Raw genomic sequence first — 27326 nt, 5'->3', positions numbered from 1 at the left:
AAACTATTGCTTACGTAATTCTTTTCTAAACAGAATGTTGCCAGACAGAATTTTAATATTTTCCTAAGTTAGGGCCACAGTACCAAAGTGAACAATTAGACTATTCTCAGTGTCCTCTAAAAATATTAAAAATTATAATTTATTCATTTCACAGGTTTATTGTGTGTCCACTCTCTGCCAACATTCTATGTAAATTAATTCTGATTATTTCAGTCATTCTGCCACTGTGAAATGGTAAACGTTTTCAGGATCCTATAGTTGTTAAGTGATAGAGCTCAACTTGATAATATGATTTAATTATCCCTTTATTTCACTTCTTCATGGCTATATATCTATACCTTCAACAGTCTTGTATATAATGTTGACTATAAGTTATCAAAAAAAAAAAGTTAAATGATGTGCTGGTTATTGTTTTTTAGACCCCAGATTTTGGGACTTTTAATAAGCATTTGTGTAGTTTTTCCTTGTTGTCCATATTAATAAGTGATCAGCTGATGTCAACATTAGTGAGTAGCAGCCCCTCCTTTTTGCCCTCCCTTTTATATACATAATTGATGCTTGGAAAGAAAGAGCTTACTTTGTTTTTCAGAATTGTGTGTTGTCAGGAAAGACTAAAAAAGACACACGTGGAGGCTCCCGGGATGCCTCTGGGAGTAAAATAAATTCACATTTATTTAGTAGATGAATTATGTGATGTATAATTTGAATGCTTAGGGTCCTTTTAGTTACTTCCTGGTGCTGGTGCTAGGGCTGTTTCTTCTCTGGAGTTAGGGGACACTCCAGGCTACTCGAATGTGTAGCTATTTGATGCTGCATCAGTATTTTTCTGGTATGTAAGGAAAAGGGTTAGTGAAAATTTCCATGGGGTCTTTTTAAAAAATTAATATTACTGATTTATATTGTCAAGTCTTTTTTATTCCATAAAATTGTGGTGTTGGATTATACAAGGATATTTTAGAAACATTTAAAAAAAATTAAGTTAATGTATGAGTTATTTTGGTTCAGAATTTTTGGAGGTCACATTTAATTTTTCGTATTTGTTTTCTATAAACTTTTTGAAAACCCTCTTGTAATCAGAAGCCTGAAATAAGCCAACTCATGTCTCATTTTTGCCTTTAATTTGATATACAATATTGTGTTTAATAGTACTAACTTTTACTCAAATGAGGTCAACTGAAAAATAATAGCGCCTCTATAAATATTTATTAAGTGTTCAAATGAATGGATGAGTGAATAGAGGGATGGATGGAAGGAAGGATGAATGAATGAAAGAATATGACTGCCATGCTATAAGATAATACACTTAAAAAATAGTTGACTTAGGTGTGTGTAGATGAATTTTTACACCTATTCATATTTACATAAAAGGTTTTCAGTTTCTTATGACTGTTAGCTAGAAGACTATCTTGACCACATTTCCCCAGTTTCACTTGAAACCATTGTAGAAGTCTAAGAAATCCACTAGATGGCACACCTTAACTGGCACTGATTTTTTTTTTTTTCCAGTCCCTAGCATTCATTTGTCAAGTTTACTCTGCTACATTGTTACTCTAAATACTAACTTTCTAGATAATTCAAATGGATGAAATACCATGATTTATCTCTAATATTGATAACCATCCAGGGGAAAATTCTAAAGAAAAAAAGAAATTTTCGTTCTTACTCAGAATGAGAAAAGTAGAGAGAAATGCTTAATGGCTAGAATAAAATGAGAAGAAAGGATAAAATATTAACTTATATTGGTTCTGTTGCCCTTTTATATATATATACTATTTGTTTCTTTCACTAGCTCTTAGACTCTTTGAAGATAAGAGTAAGCCACTTCTTTTATGTTTTATAGTGCCTATTGTTATGCTTCAGTATAGTATATTTTCTCTCTCTCTTTTAAAAATTTTGTTATAGGATATGTGTGCTTACCAGAGAGAAAAAGGGAGAAAGCACTTCCCACCTCCAGATGGATGACCATCGTGCTGCAATCCATTTTCCATTTTCCTCTCAGGGTTTTGGGCATTCATGCACACACACCCAGCATGTTTTTCAAGTCAGCAGGTCTGGAATTCAAGCTGTGCAGTCAGTCATGTGGGATCCAGTACACACCTTTGATTTCTAGCTTTTCAAATAAAAAGTATAGTGGATAGTAAGTTAGTAGTGAACATATATCTAATATCTAGTTCATGAAGGGTTTTTTTAAACCAGTGCTTCATGCTGGTTTGCAAAGTAATCAACTTCATTCCCACAAGTATTGAGGAGTAACTTATATTAGAGTAGTTTAAAGTTTCAAAGTGTGATATTGTTATATGTATTTTTCAGAATATATTGTGAGGATAAACAGACCTTCTTGCAGGACTGTGAGGATGATGGGGAAACAGCAGCTGGTGGGCGTCTTTTGCATCTTATGGAGGTAGGTGTGAATTAAAACTGCTAATCCTATTTGATATGAGCCATAAAATTTCTCAACAAAACAAAATTGCATATAGAAATAAGTAAATTAATCAATCTATATAAGATTCATTTGATCTAATTAGTAGTTAATTATTAAACATTGATAAACATTTTAATCACTGGATATAAGACAGAGTGAATTGTTAATAACAAGTGCTGTCCTTTAAGACTTAGGCGATAGAAAATTGTCTTCAACTTTGGGAAAATTTGTTTTTGACAGTTTTCTCTCCTCTTTCTGTTCTATTTTTGTAGAACTCCTATTAATTAGATATTGGAACTTCTGGACAGATCCAGAATGTTTATGTTTTTTATTAAGTAGTCCATTGCATTGTCCTTATGTTCTGAGACATTTTCTTGATTATCTCCCCAAATTTCTATTAAATTTTTAATTTTTTTTTTTTTTAGAATCCATATATTTTCATTTTTAAGAGCTTTCTTGTCCTTTGTTTTTCCTTTTCATAGTATCCTGTTCTAGTTTTATGGGTACAATGTCTTCTAAAATATTTCTGAGACAGTTAATTAGAGTTTCATATTTTAGATGTTGTCACCCTTAAATTTTTCCTGGTCCATTTTGGTTTCTTTATCTTGTTCTTTCTCTTTCATGCTGCTGGATTTTCTTCATCTGTCTGGTGATCATTGATTATCCATTAATTTTAAGAATGGATTGTTTTTTTCCTAAGGTAGTTACAGTAGTTTCTTCTGGTATTGTATGTGGAAGTTTGGTTTCTAACTAGGCCTTCCTCTTGAGCAGGAACTATGTGGATCAGTTCTGTAGACAAATGGGCTTCACTTTAAAGGCAGCACATAACAATTGCCAAATTCATGAAGACCTTATTATTGGGTTGTTGGAAACGTCAGGATGTATTTTTCTGTTTTTCTATGCAAAAATACTTCATGACTTTTCCAATGACCCAATAGTAGGCACAGGGTATTACTCTCTGCAGCCCCTCTTTTCTCTGGTGTTTGTTCAGAGACAGGGTGGTGGTGGTGTTTGGCCTAGTGCTAAAGGCTGCCTAATCTGAGCTATTCTGATTGCAGTCAAGAACTGGAATTTTACCTGCATGGTCTCCCCTTCACTCTGCCCAATTGCCCCAAATTTAGAATGTGAGGACTCTGGAACACAGAGTTAGTTTTCTATATCCCTTTTATTCTAATATTCCATCCCCTGCATTGTTACTAATCTCACTCAGTGCATATTCATATGATTCTGCTATTAAAGTCACTGGGAAATTTTATGTGCAGTTTTACATAGAATTATTTCATTCTCCTTTAAAACTCACACTTGTATATGTATATCTGTGTATCTAATTATACCTCTCAAAACAACAGATTTTGAATGTGAGGAATGTCATGGTGGTGGTATCACGCTGGTATGGAGGGATTCTGCTAGGACCAGATCGGTTTAAACATATCAACAACTGTGCCAGGAACATACTAGTGGAGAAGAACTATACACATTCACCTGTAAGTGGCTATTGATATTATATTTAGACTTTTCTTATCACTGCCTGTGCAATAAAACAAAAAATAAAATTATGAATGAATCAGGGAGCTGGCAGGTGGTGTGGTGGGGAGGAGGGGCGCTGAACTCCCTCATGGCTGATTACGGTTCGCGTTCTGGAGCTGATGGCTTGCTTTCTCACTTTCTCTCTCTCTCTCTCTCTCTCTCATGTGTGCACGTGCTCTCACTCTCTCAGTCAAATTAAAAATAAATAAGTAAAGTTAAATAATAATAATAGTAAAAAGAGCGAATTAGAATGAGAGCAGTGCATTAGTAATACTTTTGGACTAAGAAGTTGAGATAGTCTCTATTCAAAACATGTGGCTGGCCATCATGTGACCTTGGGCAGATCACTTCATTTTTTCAAACCTTGATTTCATATCTTTGTAGAGTTTTATAATTAGAAACATTTTTAAAGACTCACTCTTGGGTTGCCATGACATATTTTTGCATAGAAAAAAATATGTCATGACTTTCTTGACAACCTAATAGTTTCTACCTCCTATAGTCAAAGCCTAAGAGATTGTAGCTAATGTCAAACTGGACTAGATGTTCCTTAAACACCTGTAAAATTCTAAAATTTCCTATCAGTGTCAAAGCATTTCCCCTTCTCCTTATATACCTTTAGATGCTTTCTTCCTTTGTACTTTGAGTTTCTTTCATATTTTAAGTTTGTTTATATTTGTTTTATATAAACTTTATTGCCTTTGGATGATATATTAAATAATATTTAAGCTATTTAAACAGATCTAATAGGTAAATAAATCTTTTCCTTGATTATTCCTTGATTTTTTTTTCTTTTTGAGAGTTTTTTTTTTTTTTTTGCTACAGGGTACGTGAGCTCACCAGAGAGACAGAGAGTGAGAAATCACCCCCCATGGGGGATGGCCACATCGCAATACCTTCTCCTCTATTCTCCTCTCGGGATCTTGGGCACTAATGCACACGTGCCTGGTGTGAATTTAAGTCACCAGGTCTGGGACTCAAACCACGGTCGACTACGTGGGAGTTCAGCGACATAGCCATTATGCTAACCACTGTTCCCTGATTATTCCTTGTTTAGAAAATATTATAATAGACTAAGTACAGTGCCTTGTAAAACACAAGGATGATCCATGTGGATGTGATTGTATCCTCATCATTATATATAAGGGTTTATCAAAAAGTTTGTAGGAAAATGGAATTAAAGTACAGCTTTATTGTAGTGCAAGAAATAGATAAATCCATGCAAATTTTTTCACAATATATATTATCCACGAACCTTTTTGAAGACTCCTCATATAGTCTATGTAGTTAAGCTTAATGTTCCATCTTCATATAAATGGGATGATAGTAAACTGATTTGTGTCTTTTTCAGGACGAATCATCTAAGACTTTGGGGAAGAACAAAAAAGTAAGAAAAGACAAGAAAAGGAGTGAACATTAATACTTGAAACTACATGAAAGGTTAATTTGCCTATAATTATATACACACTCTGTAGTCATCAAGAAATCTATTGTACTGAGAGAGTATCCTTGACCGCTCAAGTCAGCCAATTCATCGTAGGCATCAACATTATCTTTTCTTCTTTAGTCATATCATCTGCCAAAAATAGAGAACTTATGATATATTCATGTATGTTTCAGGCTTATTCAGAAGAACTAATTTGAACTTAATCACCCCTCATCTAATTTTAGGAAGGTAACAGTTGCCCAGGGCAGTACCTGAATTAACTGTCCATTTCAGTATGTGTCAAGTGCCTTTGTTAGGTGGGGAAGAAATGTCTCTAGAGGAATATAAGTTTCTGATTTCTTGTCATTGGGATTCTCGTTTTGTTAGATGAATATTGCATTTTACTGCTCTTTATAGCTTATTGGAAAAAGAACTTCTTGAAGATTGAGCTTAGAAAGTTTCTTTTTATGATTTGAGTTCAGGAGTGTGTCACCTTTCATTTTGTAGTATTCATCATTAAGTAATGGATTAAGTGAAATCCAGGAGTATCCATCTTTCGTTATATGCTAAGGTGATCATTTATCTAACATACTTGTTAGCAGAAGTGTTTTGCCTCAATTTCTTTCACAAATTGGTGATTGTGAAATTTTTAAAAGTGATTTTCCAGTGTCTGCCTTTTTTTTTTTTTCTTTTAATTCTTGTAAAACAATAAACATGGAGTGTCAATAGGCTTCTTCTGCCCCTGAAATGTGTTGGTGTAATATTCTGTTTTTTTCCGGCAACCTAGAAGTACTTTTCTTGTGATTGTCATTGAAAAATTAGAACTATACTAGAAGCCATGCTGTGATTAATGGGACATTTATAAAATGAAATAGAGGTGGTAGAATGATACTGGTGTGGGACAGGAATATGTTCTGTAGTTACATAAATTTGATGGATGCTTCCCATCTGCACTCCAGCCAACTTCCTCAGTTTTGTGGAGAGAAAGAACAAACATTTTGAGTAGGAAAACAAAAATCTTTTTTCCATTCTTATCAAATTATCCTTTTTATCATTATTTATGAGTTTTTTCTTTCATCTGCAAGTTATTTATTTATTTATTTATTTTGGAGAGGTTTTTGCTATAGGTTGTGTGCACTCACCAAAAAGAGAGGGACAGAGAGACAGAAAGCGAGAAATTACCCTCCAGGGGGATTGGCCATGCCTTGGTCCCTTCTCCTCTGTTCTCCTCTTGGGATCTTGGGCTTGCACGCACGGCCACGCGCCCAGCGTGAGTTTAAGGCACCGGGTCCAGGACTCAAACCATGGTTGGCTACCTGTGAGTACAGTGACATAGCCATTACCCCATCTGCTAGTCTCCCATCTGCAAGTTATTTTTAGACATTTTGACAGTACAACACTTTTGAACTATAACAAGTCATAAACTCTTTCAGGTATTAATTGTTAAAAGTTATTATTTGATCACAGATTTGCCTGGGATTCCTTTATCTCCTAGGGATAGAAATTAGAAGCAACTCTGGAATGGTGCTAGAGTATAGGAAGTAGCAGCAAATTGGACAGATGGTTAATTTTCTCTTTTCTCTGATGGCTTACCTATAAGATCCAACATACTTACTTGGTATTTTTAATAAGAATCTAGTAAATAGCTTTATGCTATTGGATGGATTCTGAGACAGAAATTGATATATTTGTTATAAATGTATTTAAGGAAGTTAGAGACCATCAAGTAATGAACAGTTTTCCAATTTTAACATGTCAAACCTATGAAAAGAGATTTAAAACATTAGGAATTTGGTACTGCAGTAAAATAAATATAAGTTCATTTTACTGGAACACCAAATTTGCATTTCTTTCTTGCTGTTTTATCTAACACTTAATAAGGTTTATACAAAAAATAGAGCACCTTATATTGGCTATGCTCTCATTTTTGCTTATTTAATAAAGTGTACTTTTGCTTATTGTTAACTATATTATACTGATTTGAAAATCTAATTTCTGGGATCATCAGATGGTGTAATGGTTAAGTTACAGGACTCCCATTTTGTTCACTGTGGTTCAAGTCTTGGACCCAGTGGCTTGAAACTCATGCCAGGCGCTTGTGCGTGCCTGCCCAAAATCCTGAGAGGAGAGTGGAAGAGAAGGGATTGTGGTGTGGCTATCCCCCCGGAGGTAGTGATTTCTCACTTTCTTGTCTGTTTAAGTCTCTCTGTCTTTCTAGCAAGCACACACACCCTATAGTAAATATCTCTCTCAAAATAATAATAATAATATATATATATATAATTTCTTTTACTGAAAGTCAATTAACTAGTAAGAAGGAGAGATCCAAAATTTCCAATTCTGAATTCTGAGTTATTTCACACTTTACCATTATGGAAACTCTAACTGATGTTAGTACCTTTTTTTCCTCTCTTAAAATTTTCTCTTTAATACAGGATTATAGGATTTTCCCATTCTCTAAATAATAATTTTTTATAGCCAGATTTATTCTGTGTTATATTTTATGGTATATTCGAATAATTAAAGTTATTCTACATATGCCAGTATATAAAATCAAGTAGCATCTATTTTTAAAATGAGAATAGTAGTTACTGCATCAAAAATGTGTTTTGGAGCTCATAAAACAGAGCTTGTTTGAAGAGAATTACATTAAATGAATCACAATCAAGAAAGAGTAACATGAAGCAGATATTATTTGGTGAAAAGGTGAAACTTATTGAGAAAACTGCATAGTCACCTCTAATTCAACTATTCAAAAATAACATTTTGGTATGGACATCTTTTTATTTTTTTTTCTTATGCATGCTTTTGTATATATGGCTATTTTTCTTTCCACAATAATGGTATTAAATTGTATATACTATTTGTATTCTACATATTTCATATAGAAGTATATTGTTAACATTTTCCCATGTCAATAAATATTCTTCTATGGCTTAATTTTTTATGATTCTTTTGTATTGTATCCTATAGGTATGTCATAACATACTAATAGTCCCCCACATTTCCAATTTTTAAGTTTTTTCCCAGTTATTTTTACTATTATAAAGAAAAAAACTATCATTGTATGCAGATTTTTGTATATATCTCTGATTATTTTATTTATTTATTTTAATTTGACCAGAGACAGAGAGAAAGGGAAAATGAGAAAGTAAGCCACCAGGTCTGGGACTTGATCAAAGGTTTGTACAATTTAATAGCATTGATTGATTTAACCAAATTACTATCTAGAAAAGTTATATCAGTTATACTTCTATTAATATTGTATTACAGTGTACTTAGAATACCAGCCAAAGATGTGGGAAAATAGGCAGTCTGGCAGATTAAACTCTCAGCATTCTTTTTAGAAATCTTTGTTTTGAAATAATGACAGACTCATAAAAGGTTTAACAACAGTAGAGAAGTCCTCTGTCCACATCACTTGACTTCCCCTAGCAGTAACATATCATTAATAATACACTTTCTAAACCAAGAATTGTGTTTTGGATATGAATTCTTTGTCAGATATATCAGGGGACTTAAAGAAGTTTATGGAAATAGAATTTAAGTATGAGTTTATTGAATAAAAAGAAAAATTTAAATCCATGCATAGTTTTTTTTATTTTTTGTCTTATAATAAAGCATATTCTATGGCCTTTTTTGTTTGTTTGTTTTGGAGACGTTTTTGCTATAGGGCACGTGCACTTGCCAGAAAAACAGAGAGAGACAGAGAGAAAGAAAGCGAGAAATCACCCCCCCCCCAGGGGGGATGGCCACACTGCAGTCCCTTCTCCTCCATTCTCCTCTCAGGATCTTGGGCATGCACGCACACACACCAGGCATGAGTTTTAAGTCACTGGTTCCAAGACTTAAACCGTAGTTGACTACTTGGGAGTTCAGTGACATAGCCATTATGCCCACTGCTGGTCCTTCCATGAACTTTTTATGCTCTGCAAATATTATTCTCCCAGTCTGTGACTTGTATTTTTATTTTCTTAGCAGTGGTTTTGTAGAGCAAAGGGTATTTTTTTTTTTTTTAAGTTTTGCTTTATGGCAGGTGTACTTGCTGGAGAGAGAGAGAAAGTGAGAAATCACCCACTGTGTAGAGAACGGGAGAAGGCCATGCTACATCCCTTCTTTCTCATTTTCTTGGGATTTTGAGGTTACATGTACACACACCCTGTGTGTTTTTTTTCAAGCTGCCAGGTTCAGGACTCAAACTGCACAGTAGGCCTTTTAAGATCTAGCCACCTTAATCCCCACCTGCTGGCCCCAAAGTTGTTACTTTTGATAAGATTTCATTTGTCATTTTTTACCCTTTTTGAGAGATTTTCGCTATAGGGCGTGTGCGCTCGCCAGACAGACAGAGAGAGACAGAGAGACAGAAAGCAGGAAATTACCTCCCAGGGAGGATGGCCACGCCGCAATCCCTTCTCCTCCATTCTCCTCTCGGAATCTTGGGCATGCATGCACATGCGCCTGGTGTGAGTTTTAAGCCACCAGGTCCGGGACGCGAACCGCGGTCACCTACGTGGGAGTCCAGCGATATAGTCATTACGCTAACTGCTGGTTCCCATTATTTTATTTTTTTGAAGTTGACCAGAGAGAGACAGAGAGCTAGAGAAAGAAGTAAAGTGAGAGGGCAAGCTGCCAGGTCTAGCACTCAACTGCAGTCAGCCATGTGGGAGTCCACCCGCTTAACCACCACATCACCTATTGGTCCCATTTTTCACTTTTTTTAAGATCGTGCCTTTGTGGTTATCTAAGAACTTTGCCTAAGCACAGGTCGTGATTTTTTTCTGTCTCTATGAAATTATTGGATTGTCAGGAAAGTCATGACACATTTTCGCATAGAAAATCAGGAAAATACGTCATGACTTTCTCGGTGACTTAGATCTATTAATTTTCATTTTTGTATAAGATGTGAGGCTCAAGTCAAAGTTCTTTGTGTGTGTGTGTATATGTCTAATTATGAAAGAGACATCATCTTTCAAATCGAACATTTTATTAATAAAAAGTCACAAAATAAATACAATTATGTAATCAACACTTACACTGAAATAAAGGGCAGTATTAGCACCTCACTCTCCTTTGTTTTTCATCCAGTGGTTACTAACTCCCCTCCCCATCAAATAACCTCTTTCCTAATTTCTGATAACCAGAAATTAATTTGTCCTGTTTTGGCCTTTATGTAAGAATTGCATAGTTATTTTGCCTCCTTTCCCATTTTGTTTGTAAGATTTATCTTGATTGTCACATGTAACAATAGTTCTTTCATTCTTACCAGTTCCATTGAATGAATGTAACATACTTTGTTCTTTAATATAGGGTACCAGTGCTTGCCTCTGTCTAGAAGGGATCACCACATTGCAGTCCTCCTCTACTCTCCTTGCAGGACTGTGGGTATGCATGCACATGCACTCAACATGTTTTTCAAACCACTGGTCTAGGACTCAAACTGCACAGTTAGCTATGTGGGATCCAGCTGCCTTAACCACAGTACCACTGACTGACCTTGTAACACAATGTATTTATCAATTGTATTTATGGTTAATTGAATTTCTAGCTTGAAGCTGTCATAATTAATACGGCAGTGAACATTCTTGTACATAGCTTTTGGTGAACATACATACACATTTCTGTATAGTATATACCAAGGAGTGGATTTGCTGGGTCACAGAATATCTGTACGTGTAGCTTTGGTATAGTACCAATGGTGTGTTGGTAAAATTGTTTTTATTTCTTCCATGAGCTGGAGAGACAACACCCCAACAAGGTCTTGATGCCATGTTCAATTCCAGCTTTGGCTCTCCTAGGATCATGGGCATGTGCATATTTGGTGTACTCAAGGAGGTCTCTAGACTCAAACCAGAAGCCCTCCCACATGGGTCAGCCTTGCAGAGCAAAGTTGTACCATTGTCTGCCCATGTGCTGGTTAGACAGCTGTTTCTTGGGTGGGTACTGATATATAGTGTTTTCTATATTTTGTGTACAAATATTCCCACTTGGTCTAATTTTAAGCTACCAATATGAAGTCAGCTGGCTCACAGAATCACTGAAAATATAACAGTTGCTTCTTTGAGCTGATTTAATCCAGCTCAAACACATCATTCATACCATCAAGCAGTTTTCCAATGTAGTACCAGTTTGGGGAAGAGGGATTATTTATTTTAATTTACACTCATATGCCACATGCTGTGGCCAGATACTATCCTGAGAGGTAGGTACTATTATTATACTTTGTTTATAGATGAGGAAACCAAGACATGGAGATGTTAGGGTACTCAATGTCAGGAACAGAGCTGGAATCAATAAAAGCTAGAGCTCTGGAATTGACTGTTGAATTTGAATCTTATTTCTGTTTTGTACTAGCCTTGCAAGTGTGGTTAAGTTATCGCATTTCTTTGTACTGAGTTTTGAAATCTTATAAAGGAAATGGGTGGCAGTCATTGATAACACTCCTTTGCACATGTCATCTTTGCATTTGTCTTTTCTGTTATCATACTAGAAGGACATGGTTAACTAAAAGAGCAAATCATAGTCTTGGTAAGGACTGGAAGCTAGTGAGGAGGTTAGACTTAGCACACATATCTAAATAAGTTGTGGGTTGATGTTGAAAGACTACTTAAGCTTAGAAGGAACAAGGGAAGACTCTAGTCAAGGAATATACACCAGGGTTGATAAACATTTTCTGTAAACAGCTAAATATGAGGTATTTTAGGCTTTATGAGCCCAGTAGTCTATCACAGCCAGTCAGTTTTCTTAGAGTGTAAAAACAGCTATAGACAGTACATAAATGAATAGCATGGTTATGTTTCAGTAAAACTCTATGGATACCGAAATTTGAATTTCATTTAATTTTGATGTGTTTTGACATATTATTCTTTGATTTTTTTTTCAACCATGGAAAATGTAAAAGCTATTCTTAATTCATTGTGGTCTCTGAGCCATAGTTTGCCAACCTCTGATGTAGATCATCAAGAAAGGGAGAGAGAGACAGGAAGTATAATGCTAACAGAGGATGTAGGCCTATGAGCCTAGGAAAGAGGATTTTATTTTATTTTATTTTATTTTATTTATCTTATTTTTATTTTTAGCTCAGATTTTGAATTGTATACCCCAAAGAGACAGGAGATGAATAACAAATAGGTGTTTGTAATCAAGGAGAGGTAGATTTTAAAGTTCAAATTGGATTTAAACTTTGTTCCCATGCCTTGAACATGAAAGCTGTCTGGAACAAATTACTTAACTGTTCTCAGTTTTATTTTCCTCATCTATAAAATGAGGCTGATTATCCTTCCTTGTCGGATTGGTAGAGGGTTTAATGAAATGAGGTAATGTGTGAACTATAATGAGTTGAAAGCTTTGCATACAGTGGGGCCTCAGTAGATGATGGCTAGTATGTTTACCATTGGATAAGTAAAATCAGATTGGTCTGTAATCAAGATCTTGGTGCAAAAAAGGTGTCAAGAGAAAAGCCAAGTGAGAGGTGAATAGTGGCCTGAACTATCAATAGTAGCGCTAGATTGAAAGTGAATAGATTAAAGATATATTTAGAAGGTAGAATAGAGAGGACTTGGGAATCAAATGTGAATGCTGAATAAGAAGTTAAGATAGACATTCAGGAACCAGATTCTGGCAACTGGTAGATAATGATGCCACTCAAGTCAAACTTAATTTCCCATTTAGGAAGCCATTTCACCTTCCATTTAGATGACCTAGACCCCTGCATTGTTGCTGCTCTGCTGTCATATTTATTTACACGATGTCCTTTGCTGTAGCTGCCTGCTGGGTATAATGCTTGAATTCTCAGGTGTATTAGGTTGGGAAAAGGAGAAACCAGACATCAGAGATAATAGAATTTAATGAGAACAAAACCTATAGAAACTTCTCTGAAAAGAAAGAAGTAACCAAATAAGCACTATGGGATGATTTCAAGTCAAAGTAGAGGACACTTTGAAGGCCAAATAGGAAAGTGAATCAGGAGTCTAGAAATGACGAATATTGGCTGAATGGCTGTGATCCTCAACTAGTGGGACATATGGGAGAGTGTGGATGATACTTCTCCAAGGAATCTCTTCTTCTTTCAATGAGAAGTTCATTTATAGTTTTACCACTAGCCCAGCTTGAAGCCAAGGGGTAATTTAGATTTAACACAGGAAGGGACTTGGTCAAGAAGGAATGTTGGCAGGATTGAACAGTTTGATGAAATTAATACTATAGATAGTATAGGGGAAAAATGCCTGTGGACTAGATGCTCAAATTGCATCCTGGTTAAGAAACAAAGTATAGAGTTCTAAGAAAAATGAGATCACAATATGGATAAAGTAGGTATAACATTGACTCTTTTAGGAAACTTTTTCTTTAAATTCAATATTCTCCATTTTTGTTTTATCTCAGACTGTAGTAATACAAATGCTTTTTAAAAAAATTTAAGGATGGGAACCAGCAGTTAGCGTAATGGCTGTCACTGGACTCCCATGTAGCCGACCGCGGTTCGCGTCCCGGACCTGGTGGCTTAAAACTCACACCGGGCGTGTGTGCGTGCGTGCCCAAGATCCCGAGAGGAGAATGGAGAAGGGGTTGCAGCGTGGCCACCCCCCCTGGGGGGTGATTTCTCGCTTTCTGTCTCTCTGTCTGGCAAGTGCACGCACCCTATAGTGAAAACCTCTCCAAAAAAAAAAAAAAAAATTTAAGGACCCGGGGACCAGCAGGTGTTGTGGTGGTTAAGGCACTGGACACTCCCACATGGCCGACCAGGGTTCAAGTCCTAAATCTGGTGGCTTGCTTTCTCACTTCCTCTCTCTCTCACTCTCAACCTCTGTCTCTCTAGAGTCAAATTTTTAAAAAAAATGAATGAAGAAATAAAAATAAAATCATTATTTAAAAAAATTTAAGGACACAAAAACTGGAAAATTATCTGTTGATGATAATGTATATGATAATATCTTTAACTGGGCTAATAAACAGTGTACTCATGCTGCAAAAATCTATTTTGCATGCTGTAGTGATATACAGCAGTAGAATGTATTAAAAATAAAATATATTAAAAAATAGGGCCTATGGGATGTAATATCAAAAATATTATCAAGGAAAGTAAAAATATATAAATTGGATTACATAAAATTATAAATGTGCATCAAAAGATATAGCAGAGTGAAAAGACAACCTATAGAATGAGAGAAAATAATTGCAAATCACATATCTGATGAGTTACTATGTAAAATATGTAAAGAACTCCTACAAATTATTCGATAAAAATCAAGCAGCCTGGGTCCAGAGGTGGCATGGTAGTTAAGGTGCTGTATCCAACTCAGAGGTTTGAGTCTTTGCTTTGGCAGCTTGTAAAACATGCCAGGCACATGTGTACATGTCCAAAATCCCAAAAGGAGAATGGAGGAGAAGGGATTGCTGTGTGTCCATTTCCCCTCGGGGGCGATATTTCACTTTCACTTTCCTAGGGCATTATATTTCACTTTCACTCTCTCTTGGTCTTTCTCTGGTGAGTGTACATACAGTATGTCAAAAATCTAAAACAAACAACCAAATTGAAAATGAGTAAAGAAAGTGTAACTCTATCTCTGTGTCCACTCAGATCCACTCCTACCTCTTGAAAGTATACTTTCACTTTTAATTAATAAACTACCTTTTCCTTACACACACACACACACACACACACACACACACATAGAGAATGTGAATGGACACCTCTTCCAAGAAAATATAAAAATGTAAGTATATCCCTGATCATTAGGAAAATGCAAATTTAAAAAAATGAGATACTGCTTCATACTTATTAGAATGACTACTATCGAAAACTATAGTTGGCAAGGATGTGGAAGAACTGAAACTATGTGCACTGTTGACAATATAAAACTGGCACAGCCACTGTGGAAAATGGTGATTCCTCAAAAAATTAAAAAACGGGATTACTATATCATCCAACAATTCCACTTCCAGGTATATAAAGGGTTTTCAAAAAGTTAATGGATGGCCTGGCAGGTGGTATAGTGGGTGAGGCACTGGACTTCCACATGACCAACTGCAGTTCGAGTCCTAGACCTGGCAACTTGCTTTCTCGTGCTCCCCTCTCTGTCTCTGTCTCTCTCTCTGGTGCAATTGGAGAATAATAATAAATATAAGTTAAAGTAATTCTTTTTTAAAAAGTTAATGGAAAGGGGTTTTTTGTACCAAAATAAGATCATACACAAATACTATTTTTCTGAGACCTTTTTTAACTTACCTTGTATCAAAAGAATTAAAAAGTGTCTCAAAGAAATATTTGTACACTTATGTTCATAGTATTATTTATAATAGACAACCCAAGTGTCCATTGATGGACAAATAAATACAGTGTGGTATCTCATTACATACAATGGATATTATTCAGTCAAAAATAGGAAATTCTGGCATATAAACTGGAGGACATTCTGTTATGTGAAATAAGCCAATTATAAAGAGAGAAATACTCAGTGGTCCTACTTATATGCAGTATTTAGAGTAGTCAGAATCTTAGACAGAAAGTAGAATAGTGGTTGTCAGGGCCTGAGTGGAGGGGAAAATGGGAATTTGCTTAGTGGGTATGTAGTTTCAATTTGGCAAGATGAAAAGACTTCTGGAGATTAGTTATTCACCAATGTGAAGGTACCAACATAACTGTACATTCAAAAATGGCTGGTCCAGCTGTGGTAGTATGCTAACTACTGTCCAGCATGCTAAGGCCGTATGAAAACCCAGGGTTTGATTCCTTGCCTATCCTAAAAAGCTGGGCATGGCACAGCATCAGTGGCAAAGGTAGTGGTGTGCTTAACTGCAGTGCAGGAAGGCACATGTCCAACGATGGGTTCAGATTCTTGCTCAACCTGTAACATACCAGTGTATGCATGGGTGCCCCAAATCCTGATGGGCTAGAGGGCTAGTAGAAGGAGATCATGGTGAAATGAGGCCTTTTTGAGGGTGCTTCTCTTTTTCCCATGTGTGCACACTATCACAATATAAGTAAACTTAATAAAAAGTTTGGTCATGCAGTTGCATGTACCTGGAGTCCTAGCTACTCAGGAGGCTGAGGCACAGAATCAAGACACAGGAAGACCTTATGTGAAAAAAATCCCCCCTTCCAAATAGTTAAGATGATAAATATGTATTTTACCACAATTCAAAAAAAAATTACCAGGACCCTGAATGGTCTAGGGTGGAAGTAACTTTGCTCTAACTGTTGTGAAGTAGTAAGCAAGAGGAAAAATTCAGTGGGAGCAGCTGATAAAGGTTGTCCAAAGGGCTGTGGCTTATGAATCTGAGAAAAAAAAAAAATATCACTTGAAATATAGGATCTCGGGAATTGCACTGGAGGGAGGACCCTACATTACAGTTGATTTTTTTTCCTATAAATATATTAAGAAATTTCATTTAGAGGAAATGTATGGAGAGCAATCAATTTAAGCAAACATAGTGACCTTTAGACATATGCAGAAATAGGGTTTTGTGAGCAGTCATTTGCAGGTTGATGAAAGCAATTAACATGTGAGTACTTGAGCTGCATATTGTTATTGATATTAAAGCACTGTTGGATTAAAGAAAGCCACATGTGTTCATCCTAATTGGCCCCAAAAGATCAAAGAAACTACATGGTGCCAGTTGTCTTCCCATCTTCCGGCAGTTAACATCCAAAAACAACTGGCTTTTCATTCCACTTCCCCTTCCCCCATTTTCTGTCCTTTGGGACTGGTTTGGGGTCACAGCTATCTCTATCAGAGAAGTTGGGTCCACCTGTTCCTCACTTTTCTATGCATGTATGTCTTTGTGTGTTTATTTTTATGTTTATTTCTAATCCATAGTTCCCTCCCCTCAAAAATGCATTCTGCCAAATGGGTCCTGGCAGAAATGAAGAATTGGTGTGGTTTGAGTGCAGGGCCCTAGAGAGAGAATTTTTGAGAAGAAATGGAGAACTAGGCAACTGGTTGGTCTTGTAGAATCTTGTCAAACCTGGTAAACAGAGCAATGTGAAAGAGCTGAAGATTTGTTTAAAGTTTATTATTTAAATTTGATGAGAGAGAGAAAGTGAGAAAGCAAGCTGCCAGGTCTGGGACACAAACCATGGTCAGTCATGTGGGAGTCCAGTGCCTTTAACCACCATGCCACCAGCCAGCCCCACAACAGAAGATTTTAAGCAGAAGAGTGGCACAATCAAATTTGTATTTTAAAGTGATAACTCTGGGGGCCAGCAGGAGGCATCATGGTTGGGGCACTGGACTCCCGCATGGCTGACCATGGTTTGAGTCTTGGACCTGGTAGCTTGCTTTCTCACTTTCCTACTCTCTTTGTCTCTCTCTAGTTAAATAATAATAATAATAAAATTAAGCAAATCCTTTAAAAATGGTTGCTAGATAGAGATTGAATATAGAAGGTAATGAAAGTAGGTAATGAGAAGCATTTGAGAGAGACTATGGCAGAAGTCAGACAGTGGCACATCAATAACACAACTGGACCCATGTAGAGTGTCCTGAATTGCATTTTGGGACCTCCCCTATGTATGCCAGGTGCATATGTGCATATCTGGCTGAGACTGCCAGTAGATGAGGATGTGAAAACCCTGATGGGGTATATTTATGTCTATTTCTGCCTTACTGTGTCTCTGTCATGGAGGAAATAAACTTAAAAATATATTTTAAAAAAGAGACTCTTAGAAGTAATGCAGAGATGATAGTAATTGGACTAAGGCAATGGAAATGAGAATACATGCATGGATTTGAAAAATATTTAGAAGGCAAAATTAGAATTTGGTGATAAATTGGATAGCAGGGTGGCCATAGGCATAGATCTATATTCTGAGACTCTTTTATAAACATACTTGTTAAACTCTCGGTTTATTTTTGTAGATTTTTTAAAATACATTTGCCTTAGGTTATGTGCACTCTACAGAGAGACAGAGGGAGAGACAATAAGAGGGAAAGTGAGAAACCACACCCCAATGGGTGATGGCACACCACAGTCCCTTCTCTTCCATTCTCCTCTTGGGATTTTGGGGACTCATACATACCTTCCCAGTGTGAGTTTCAAGCCACCAGGTATGGGACTCTTTTTTTTTTTTCTTTTTTTGAAGTTTTTTTGCTATAGGGTGTGTGCGCTTGCCAGACAGACAGACAAAGACAGAGAGATAGAAAGCGAGAAATCACTCCCCAGGGGGGATGACCATGCTGTAATCCCTTCTCATCCATTCTCCTCTCAGGATCTTGGGCACTCACGCACACGCGCCTGGTATGAGCTTTAAGTCACCAGGTCTGGGACTTGAACCGTGGTTGGCTACGTGGGAGTCCAGCGACATAGCCATTATGCTAACTGCTAATCCTAGAGAGTTCGTTTTTTTTTTTCTTTTTTTTTTTTTTTCAGGCAGAGTCTCACCATTTCATGATCCTCCTGCCTCAGCCTCCCAGCTGGGACCACAGGCACCTGCATGCTGTTGCTTTTTTTTTTTTCATTTTAAAAGATGAATCCCACTAAGGTGGCAGCCTTGAGCTTACAGTCCTCCCTCAGCCTCTCTGAGTGACTGAGATTACAGACACACCCCAGTCTTGAACATAGTTTCCCATGTGGTCCCAACCTGTGGAGCAGTGTCCAAGCAGTGTGCACCACTGGGCTAGACCTTCCGGGGGTTTCCTTAGTTCTGTTTCTTTCTTTTTTTTTTTTTTTCTCTTTATGTTGCTATAAGGTTCATGCACTCACCTGAGAAATAGAGAAGGAAATCACCAGAGAAAGAGAGAGAAATGACCCCTGAAGGGGGAAGGCTATGCTCAATCCCTTCTCCATTCTTCTCTTGGGATATTGAGCACACACACAATGTGCCTGACATATCTTTCAAGCTGCCATGTCCAGTACTCAAACTGTGCCATGAGCCATGTGAGATCCAGCGTTCTAAGCCCATCATGAACTGCTGGCCCAAGTTCTTCTATTTCATGATCAACAAATACACAAACTTGTATCATGCACCATTATTCATTAGGGAAATGTGAATTAAAAAAATAGTTATTAACTATGTATGTTAATAATAACTAGCAGAAAACAGTGCTGACAAGGATGGTGAGCAATTGGAATTCTTGTAAAATTGCCTTGTTCATGGGAATGTGAAACAGTGTAGCTGCTTTGTTTTTTTAAATTTTTTTATTATCATAATCTTGTTTATATTACATTGAATCACATATAACTTTATAGTGTATTACATTTCTTTCTCCAGAAGGAATACCCTTCATATCGGTCAATACAAAGACATTAAAATCCTCTCATCATCATCCAATAGCTTATTTTTTTTTCAGATTATTATTATTATTATTATTATTATTATTCCAATACAGTATAGCTGATTTGGAAAACAGTTTGATAGTTCTTCAAAATGTTAAACATGGAGTTACCATCTCACCCAGCAAATTCAACTCTTTGGTATACCCTCAAGAGAACCGAAAATATATGTTCACACAATAAATTACATATGCATAGAATAGCAACATTATTTAATCGCCAAAATTTGAGATAACTGAAATGTCTATCAATGAATGAATGGATGAAGAAAATATGGCATAGCTATACAATGGGATAGTATTCTGCAATAAAAAGGAATGAAAGATTGATTCATCCTATAACAAGGATGAACTCTGAAATCATGCTATGTGAGACAGAAAGTAGATTTGTGGTATGAGAGGCTGGGGAGGGAACGAGACGTGACTGCTATAATATCTTTATTGTTGTCTTTTAAAAAGTTTATTTCTTGGGAACCAGCAGTTAGTGTAATGGCTATGTCACTGGATTCCCATGTAGTAGCGGACCCGGTGGCTTAGAACTCACGCCAGGCGCATGTGCGTGCGTGCCCAAGATCCCAAGAGGAGAATGGAGGAGAAGGGATTGCGGCGTGACCATCCCCCTGGGGGATCCAGTGACATAGCCATTATGCTAACTGCTGGTTCCCCCCCCCCCCCAAAAAAAAAAACCCCCAAAAAAAAAAAAAAAAAAAAAAAAAGAAAGAAAAGAAAAAGAAAAAGAAGAAAAGTTTATTTCTTGGGACCAGCAGTTAGCGTAATGGCTATGTCGCTGGACTCCCATGTAGTTGACCATGGTTCAAGTCCCAGACCCGGTGGCTTAAATTCACACCGGGTGCGTGTGTGTTTGTGCCCAAGATCCTGAGAGGAGATTGGAGGAGAAGGGATTGTGGCATGGCCCTCCCACCTGGGGAGGTGATTTCTTGCTTTCTATCTCTCTGTCTCTCTCTGTCTTCCTGCGAGCACACGCGCCCTATAGCAAAAACCTCTAATAAATAAATAAATAAATAAATAAAAGTTTATTTCTTCTATATGAGATGAAGAGAGATAAAGAACGAAAAAGAAGGGAGAGGTACCCCAATAGTGTCCTTAAGTCACAATCCACCCCCCAGTCTCAGCCAACCTAGATCACCCATGTGTAGAGAGGCCCCAGAACATCAACCAAGGACCTTCCCATGCAGGTCCAGTTGTGATACTGCAGTGCCACTGTCTGGCTCCGTAATCTATCTATCCACTTTCCTTCCTTCCTTCCTTCCTTCCTTCCTTCCTTACTTTTCCTTCTTCTTCCTTTTTCCTTCCTTCCTTCCTTCCTTCCTTTTTCTTTCTTTCTTTCTTTCTTTCTTTCTTTCTTTCTTTCTTTCTTTCTTTCTTTCTTTCTTTCTTTCTCTCTCTCTCTCTCTCTCTCTCTCTCTGCCTGCCTTCTTCCCTTCCTTCCTTTCTTCTTCCCTTCCTTCCTTCCTTTCTTTGATCTGTGGGGAAGCAAATGATAAAAACTTTCTGGAATTTAGTTGCACAATTTTGCGAATATACTAAAAATCACTGAATTGTGTACTTTAAAAGGGTAGATTTTGTGGTATTTTGTTAGGAAACAGCGGAAACACCATGATTCTAGAACACCTTGGATTTACAAACTTTGAATGAATGACTTTAGAGAAAACGGCAAAAACACCTAACCTCTTGCCTTCCTGCTCCAGAAAGACAGGAGGCCAATTAGCTTGGATGCATGCTTCTGGAAAATGGTGAAAACGCCTGACCTCTTTCCTTCCTGCTCAAAAATGACAGAAGTTTATTAGAAGGGTGTGTGATCTGATGAACCGCTCTCTAACTTCCAAGGTGTGCTGTCCAGCCTCTGGCGTCATTTGGCCATACCCTCCTCATCAGTACTAAAGCCACCCTGTTTCATGAATTATCCTTATCTTTCTAACCCTCTAAGAAGCAACTTTCTCTAAAATCAACTTTTCTTCCTCTTCTGCACAATAAATATGGATGATGAGAGAGGCTTAGCACATCTCTGGTATGGCCTCTCTCTCTCCCACTTGACTCAAATCTCTGTTTCAAGTAGTACTTCCATGCACATTTCAGGTGGCTCTGTTAGACAAGAGTCACAGTATTTGAATTATATCTCTATTCAAAGTTAAAAATGAACAAGAATATAGGTGATTGTCACCATCTTGGATAATAGTTTGATAAAACATAGATATATCAATCTTTGTGTAATATGTCCCAAAATAGTTATTTGTAGTGCACATTCTTTATAATACATTTTCAATTATATAACACAATCACCAAAACATATCGAAAACCATAGAGAAATTTTATCTGATATTTGAAGCAAAAATTTTAAAAGTTTCCTTGTTAAAAGTTCAAACTAAATAATATCCTTTTACAATTTCATATGCAAGGGAGAAAAAAAGAAATACGCATGAGGAATTTATTTATTTAATTTGCTATAGCGTACTTGCACTTGGCCAGAGAGAGACAAAGAGGTGCAGAGGAGTGAGAAATCACCCCCTAAGGGGAATGACTGTGCTATAATCCCTTCTCCTCCCCTCTCTGAGAATTTTGAGCACACATGCATATGTGCTTGGTGTGTTTTTCAAATCACCGAATCCAGGACTCGAACCATGCAGTTGGTCATATGGAATTCAGCTGCCTTAACCATCATGCCACCAGTTGGCCCTGAAGAATTTATTTTTAAAAATCAAGTTGGGAGTAACTTTTATTTTATTTAAATATTTTGAAAGCTAGAGACCACTTTACAAAAAAAAATCAGAATGTGTTGAGTCCACTATAGGATGAGATTATGATGTGTTATTCCTTTACCATTTGCTCAGAAAAAGTGCTAATGTTGTGTTACCCAGACATTAATAATCATAATACATTTGGTAAAAAAAAAAAAATGTGTGTAACAGAGACCTGCAGATGGCATAGCGGTTACATTGCTGGACTGCCACGTGACCACCTGTGGTTCGAGTTCCAGATCCTGTGACTTGAAACACACCAGGCACATGTATGTGCGTGCCCAAGATCCCAGGAGGAGAATGGGGGAGAAAGGATTGCAGCGTGGCCATCCCCCTGGGGGTGATTTCTCACTTTCCCTCTCACTGTGTGTCTCTTTCTCTCTGGCAAGGGCATGTGTCTAAGGAAAAAACTTCTTCCTTTTTTTTTGGGAGAGGTTTTTGCTATAGGGCATGAGCGCTTGCCAAAAAGACAGAGAGATCTAATCACCCCCCAGGGGGATGGCCACACTGCAATCCCTTCTCCTTCATTCTCCTCTTGGGATGGGCATGTGCGCGCGCGCACACACACACACACCTGGTGTGAGTTTAAGCCAACGGGTCCGTGACACGAACCACGGTCAACTACGTGGGAGTCCAGCGACTGCTATTATGCTAACTGCTGGTCCCAGGAAAAGACTTCTTAAAAAAAACATGTGAAAGCATAATACACCAGATATTATGCTAAAAATGTTTGTGAGGTAATTGTTAATGAGCACTAACAAAATTTTATTCATAGTACATATGATAAACAGCTTCTCATAATCTGATTATAACAGTTTTCAATAATTTTCTTTTTCGGAGAGATTTTTGCTGTAGGGTGTGTGCACTCTCCAGAAAGACAGAGACAGAGAGACAGAAAGCAAGGAATCACCCCCCCAGGGAGAATGGCCATGCTGCAATCCCTTCTCCTCCATTCTCTTCTTGGGATCTTGAGCACGCACGCACATGCTCCCGGTGTGAGTTTAAGCCACCAGGTCTGGGAATTGAACTACGGTCGAATACATGGAAGTCCAGCAACATAGCCATTACACCAACTGCTGGTCCCCAGTTTTCAATAATTTGTTTCAAAATCGTGATGAACATCCTTCTCGTTATATATGTATATAGACCTGTCTGTGTGCACACACATATATACAAACTCCATTTATACAACTGCAAATCCTGTGTGCAAGATGGTATTTGTGATTTTTAAAAATGTATCTCATAAAGATACACATTACATTGACGGTCAGAGTTAAAATTGTGTTGATTATGTTATTTTTCAATTTATAGCATGCCTATCATCTTTGAAAACAAAACAAAACAAAACAAAAACTGGAGTGAGTTGAAACTCACCTGCCACTTTCTCCAACTCTGACTCTTCTTTACATCATCCATTATTAATTCACTAACAAGAGGCACTAGGAGGGTTTTTTTTTTTTCCCCACAATTACAAAACCTCTTTCAAAAATAGCCAGTGTTTATGCTCAATCAAGTTCTAAGGCCTTGCTATTAAGAAAGCAATGCAGCTGTTGTTTTATGTTATTTCTTAATTCAAACCTCTAAAACTAGACTCTAGAGCGCATTCAGTGGAAGGGGGAAGGAAAGAAAGGGTGACTTCTTCTGTGGTGTAAGATAAAGTACAAAAATAAACAACATGACTGCAATTACTGTAGATAAGACTGAAGGGACACTACCTCAGCTGGCCCAGAGAGTAATCAAGGATTTGTTCTATGGACAGTGTGCAGTAATCTGTGCTATTTTTCTAATTTAATCTGGGAAGAGAAACTACAGGCAAGATACCCTGCAGTTCTGGGTATTTTGCCTTCCGGCCTTAGGTTGTAGAGAGTTACTTTTATGAAAGTGGATTGCCAGGCAGATAACATTCAGGAAAAAGAATGATGATGAATCATGTTGGGCCAGATACCATTCTTCTTCTTCTTTTTGGAGAAGTTTTTGCTTTAGGGCACATGCATTGGGGGGAGGGGGCGACAGACACAGTGAGAAGAAAAGTGAGAAATTACTCCCCACATAGGAAGGCCATTCTGCAATCTCTTCTCCACCATTCTCCTCCTGGGATCTTGGACATTAACGCACAGGTGCCTGGCCTGACTCTGGGACTCAGACCTCGTTCGGCCACATGAAAATCCAGCGACGTAACTGCTATGCCATATTTTGGTCCTTGGACCAGATATTATTCCAACGCTGTGTGAAATGGAGTTGGTTAGGTGAAAAGCTCAGAATTTCATTCTAGCTGCTAAGTTTGAATTTATTTAAATTTATTGAACCTTACTCCTAAGTGTCAAATTTTTCTTTCTTTCTTTCTTTTTTTATCTTGTGTGGCAGCTCTTCTCTTCTCTGTTACACCTGATCTCTGTCAAACTATTTTATTTTGTTTGTTTTTGGAGAGGTTTTTTTTTTTTTTTTGCTGTAGGGTATGCCCTCACCAGACAGACAGAGACAGAGAGACAGAAAGCGAGAAATCCCCCCCAGGGGGGTTGGCCACGCTGCAATCCCTCCTCCTCCTTTCTTCTCTCAGGATCTTGGGCACGCACGTACACGCGCCCTGCATGAGTTTTAAGCCACTAGGTCCGGGACTCGAACCATGATCAACTATATGGGAGTCCAGCAACATAGCCATTACACTAACTGCTGGTCCCTGTCAAATTATTAAAAGTACTTATTGTTGGAGAGGCTACCTCTGTCCCTCTCTGCTCAAATTAAAATAAATAAATAAATAAATCTAAAATAATTCTAAAAAAAAGTACTTATTGTTGGGGCCGGTAGGTGGTGTGGTGGTTAGAGGCACTGGATTCCCACGTGGCTCACCATGGTTCAAGTCCTGGACCTGGTGGCTTGCTTTCTTGCTTTTCCTTTCTCTCACTGTCTGTCTCTGTCTGATCAAATTAAAAAATAGTAATAATAATGGAATTAAATATTTTTTTAAAAGTATATTGTGGTATTTTTTAAATTCAAATCTGTAAATAAAAGTAAATGTAAATAATTTTCATCTACACCCTATTATAAGTCGTTTTTTTTAAAAAAAAGATTTTTGCTATAGGGTTTGTGTGCTTGCCAGAGAGATAGAAAGTGAGAAATCAACCCCCAGGGGTGATGGCTATGCTGTAATCTTTTCTCCATTCTCCTCTTGGGATTTTTGGGCACAGAAGCACACGTACCCGTGTGAGTTTTAAGCCGTCAGGTCCAAAACTTGGTAGACCGGGAGTCCAGCGGCATAACCATTATGCAGCTCTTTCTTGTAAACCGTCATGTAGAGAGTCTGGGCCCAGTGGAGTGGAGAGTAGATTGGATATTACACCATCGGTCTTATACTCTGCTCTCTTGGGATACACCGTGAGTATTCTCTTGCTGTAAAAACTTTCAGGAATTCCATTTCTGGGGGCTGGCAGGTGGCGTGGTGGTTAAGGGTGATGGGCTCCCACATAGCTGACCGTGGTTTGGGTCCTGGACCTGGCGGCTTGCTTTCTCACTTTCCTTCTCTCTCTGTCTCTCTCTCTGGTAAAATTTAAAAATAATACTAAATAAAGTTAAATAAAATAATTCTTAAAAAAAAAAGAAATTCATTTATGGAACTGAGCTATCTAGGAAAGCACATGTTGCTCTCTACCCAGTGCAACCATAAACACAAATCTGCTAGCAGAAAGAAACCAAGTGTGCAAAATTGGACTAATTCAAGGTGTAAGTGAGTTCAGACATCTTTACAGAATAAGTAGGATGTGACAAGGGTCACTGTGCCATCAATGCTAGACCCAAGGAAGTGATGAACCATTTGATAAAATTAACTCTTGCAGACCTAATTTTTATTCTTCTACCTCTTCTTTGAAGTCTTCTTTCTTCATTCTTCTTCTTTTTTATCAAAGTCTTGGCCCCTCTATTTTCTGAGAATTTTTTTCACCCTAATATAGAAGAGATCATGTCCCAAAAGCTTCTTCTATCTTTCAGCTTCCTCTGTTACTAATTAGGTTGCAGCTTTCTGCTAAGGGAAGGATGTGAGATCTGTCCTAGGAGAAAAAGTGGTGGTTGGGATAGAGGAGATATGGATGAGAAATGATAGCTGTACCTTGCCTTTTCCTGAAGTTTCTGAATCTAATTTCACTATGGTGACAGTTAAACAGGATTTGACTGCTAAAGAAGACTCACAGGAACGAAAATGACAGTGCTTACAAATTTGTGGTTTATTGCAGAAAAAGGATCTAATATAGCACCAGCATTAAAGTCAGGAAATGCATCATAGCCAAAGCTTACATTACCACAAGGTGTTTGGAGAAACCAGGCTTGAGCTCCAGATGTCCTGTCTTTGTAAAGGCCACACTTCCCCTTTAGGATGAGGAACCACTGACACATGCATAGAACATGTCAAATCTAGGGAGCCCAAACTGGAGTCTCATTTGGAGTTTCTTATTCTTGCTGGTAATAGAAATTCTTGTTATGTAATCAGCCAAACAGTGAAGCCTTCTGGGCTCTAAGGAAGAGCATGTGCATGCAACCTATCTTTCTCACTGGTAACAATAAACAATGCTGAAATATTGAATAAACGGTCCTGAAACTCCTCAGGGTCATGGTTAAAAGCAATACTATTAATCAGTACATGTCGTGCCTTGATCAGAGGTTAGAGTTTTACAGCTACTTACACAAAACAACTCAGGGCAATTCTAGGCCTTCTGCAATTAACCATTAGTTAGTCCACCCCCTGATCTGTGATCAAGGCTTTTTAAAGATCAAAACATAAGTCTTGGTTTTATAACAATTACTTGCCTTACAACTTGATGTAATTGCATAGACAATTAAAATGCACCTTATTCCAAACATCTGTAATGACTAGCAGGTGGTTGGTATAGATTTAAATAGAAAACTGAACAATTTATATATATATATATATATATATATAT

General features: G+C 37.4%; 2 protein-coding genes across 4 annotated transcripts in view; both read left to right on the top strand.

Moving 5' to 3' along the window:
* The window catches only part of IMPACT (impact RWD domain protein), a 33952-nt gene extending 25637 nt beyond the window's left edge, over positions 1-8315 (top strand). For 2 of the 3 annotated variants that reach the window (XM_006163669.3, XM_006163668.3), the window contains exons 9-11: positions 2311-2401; positions 3772-3906; positions 5301-6123. In XM_006163669.3, the coding sequence (XP_006163731.1) occupies positions 2311-2401; positions 3772-3906; positions 5301-5369 (295 nt within the window). In that variant the 3' untranslated portion in view covers positions 5370-6123. Of the gene's footprint in view, positions 1-2310; positions 2402-3771; positions 3907-5300; positions 6124-7810 lie in introns of those variants that run through there. The other variant, XM_027766360.1, reaches the window with a different exon arrangement.
* HRH4 (histamine receptor H4) overlaps positions 5331-27326 on the top strand; it is a 54789-nt gene continuing 32793 nt past the window's right edge. Inside the window, exon 1 of the mRNA XM_027766359.1 lies at positions 5331-5389. Within this exon, the coding sequence (XP_027622160.1) occupies positions 5383-5389 (7 nt within the window). The 5' untranslated portion in view covers positions 5331-5382. The remainder of the gene's footprint in view (positions 5390-27326) is intronic.

This window comes from Tupaia chinensis, unplaced genomic scaffold (genome assembly GCF_000334495.1).
Source record: "Tupaia chinensis unplaced genomic scaffold, TupChi_1.0 Scaffold142717_1, whole genome shotgun sequence".
Classification (NCBI taxonomy): domain Eukaryota; kingdom Metazoa; phylum Chordata; class Mammalia; order Scandentia; family Tupaiidae; genus Tupaia; species Tupaia belangeri.
The sequence above is the reverse complement of the archived record's forward strand: the minus strand, read 5'-3'. Positions and strand labels throughout refer to the sequence as shown.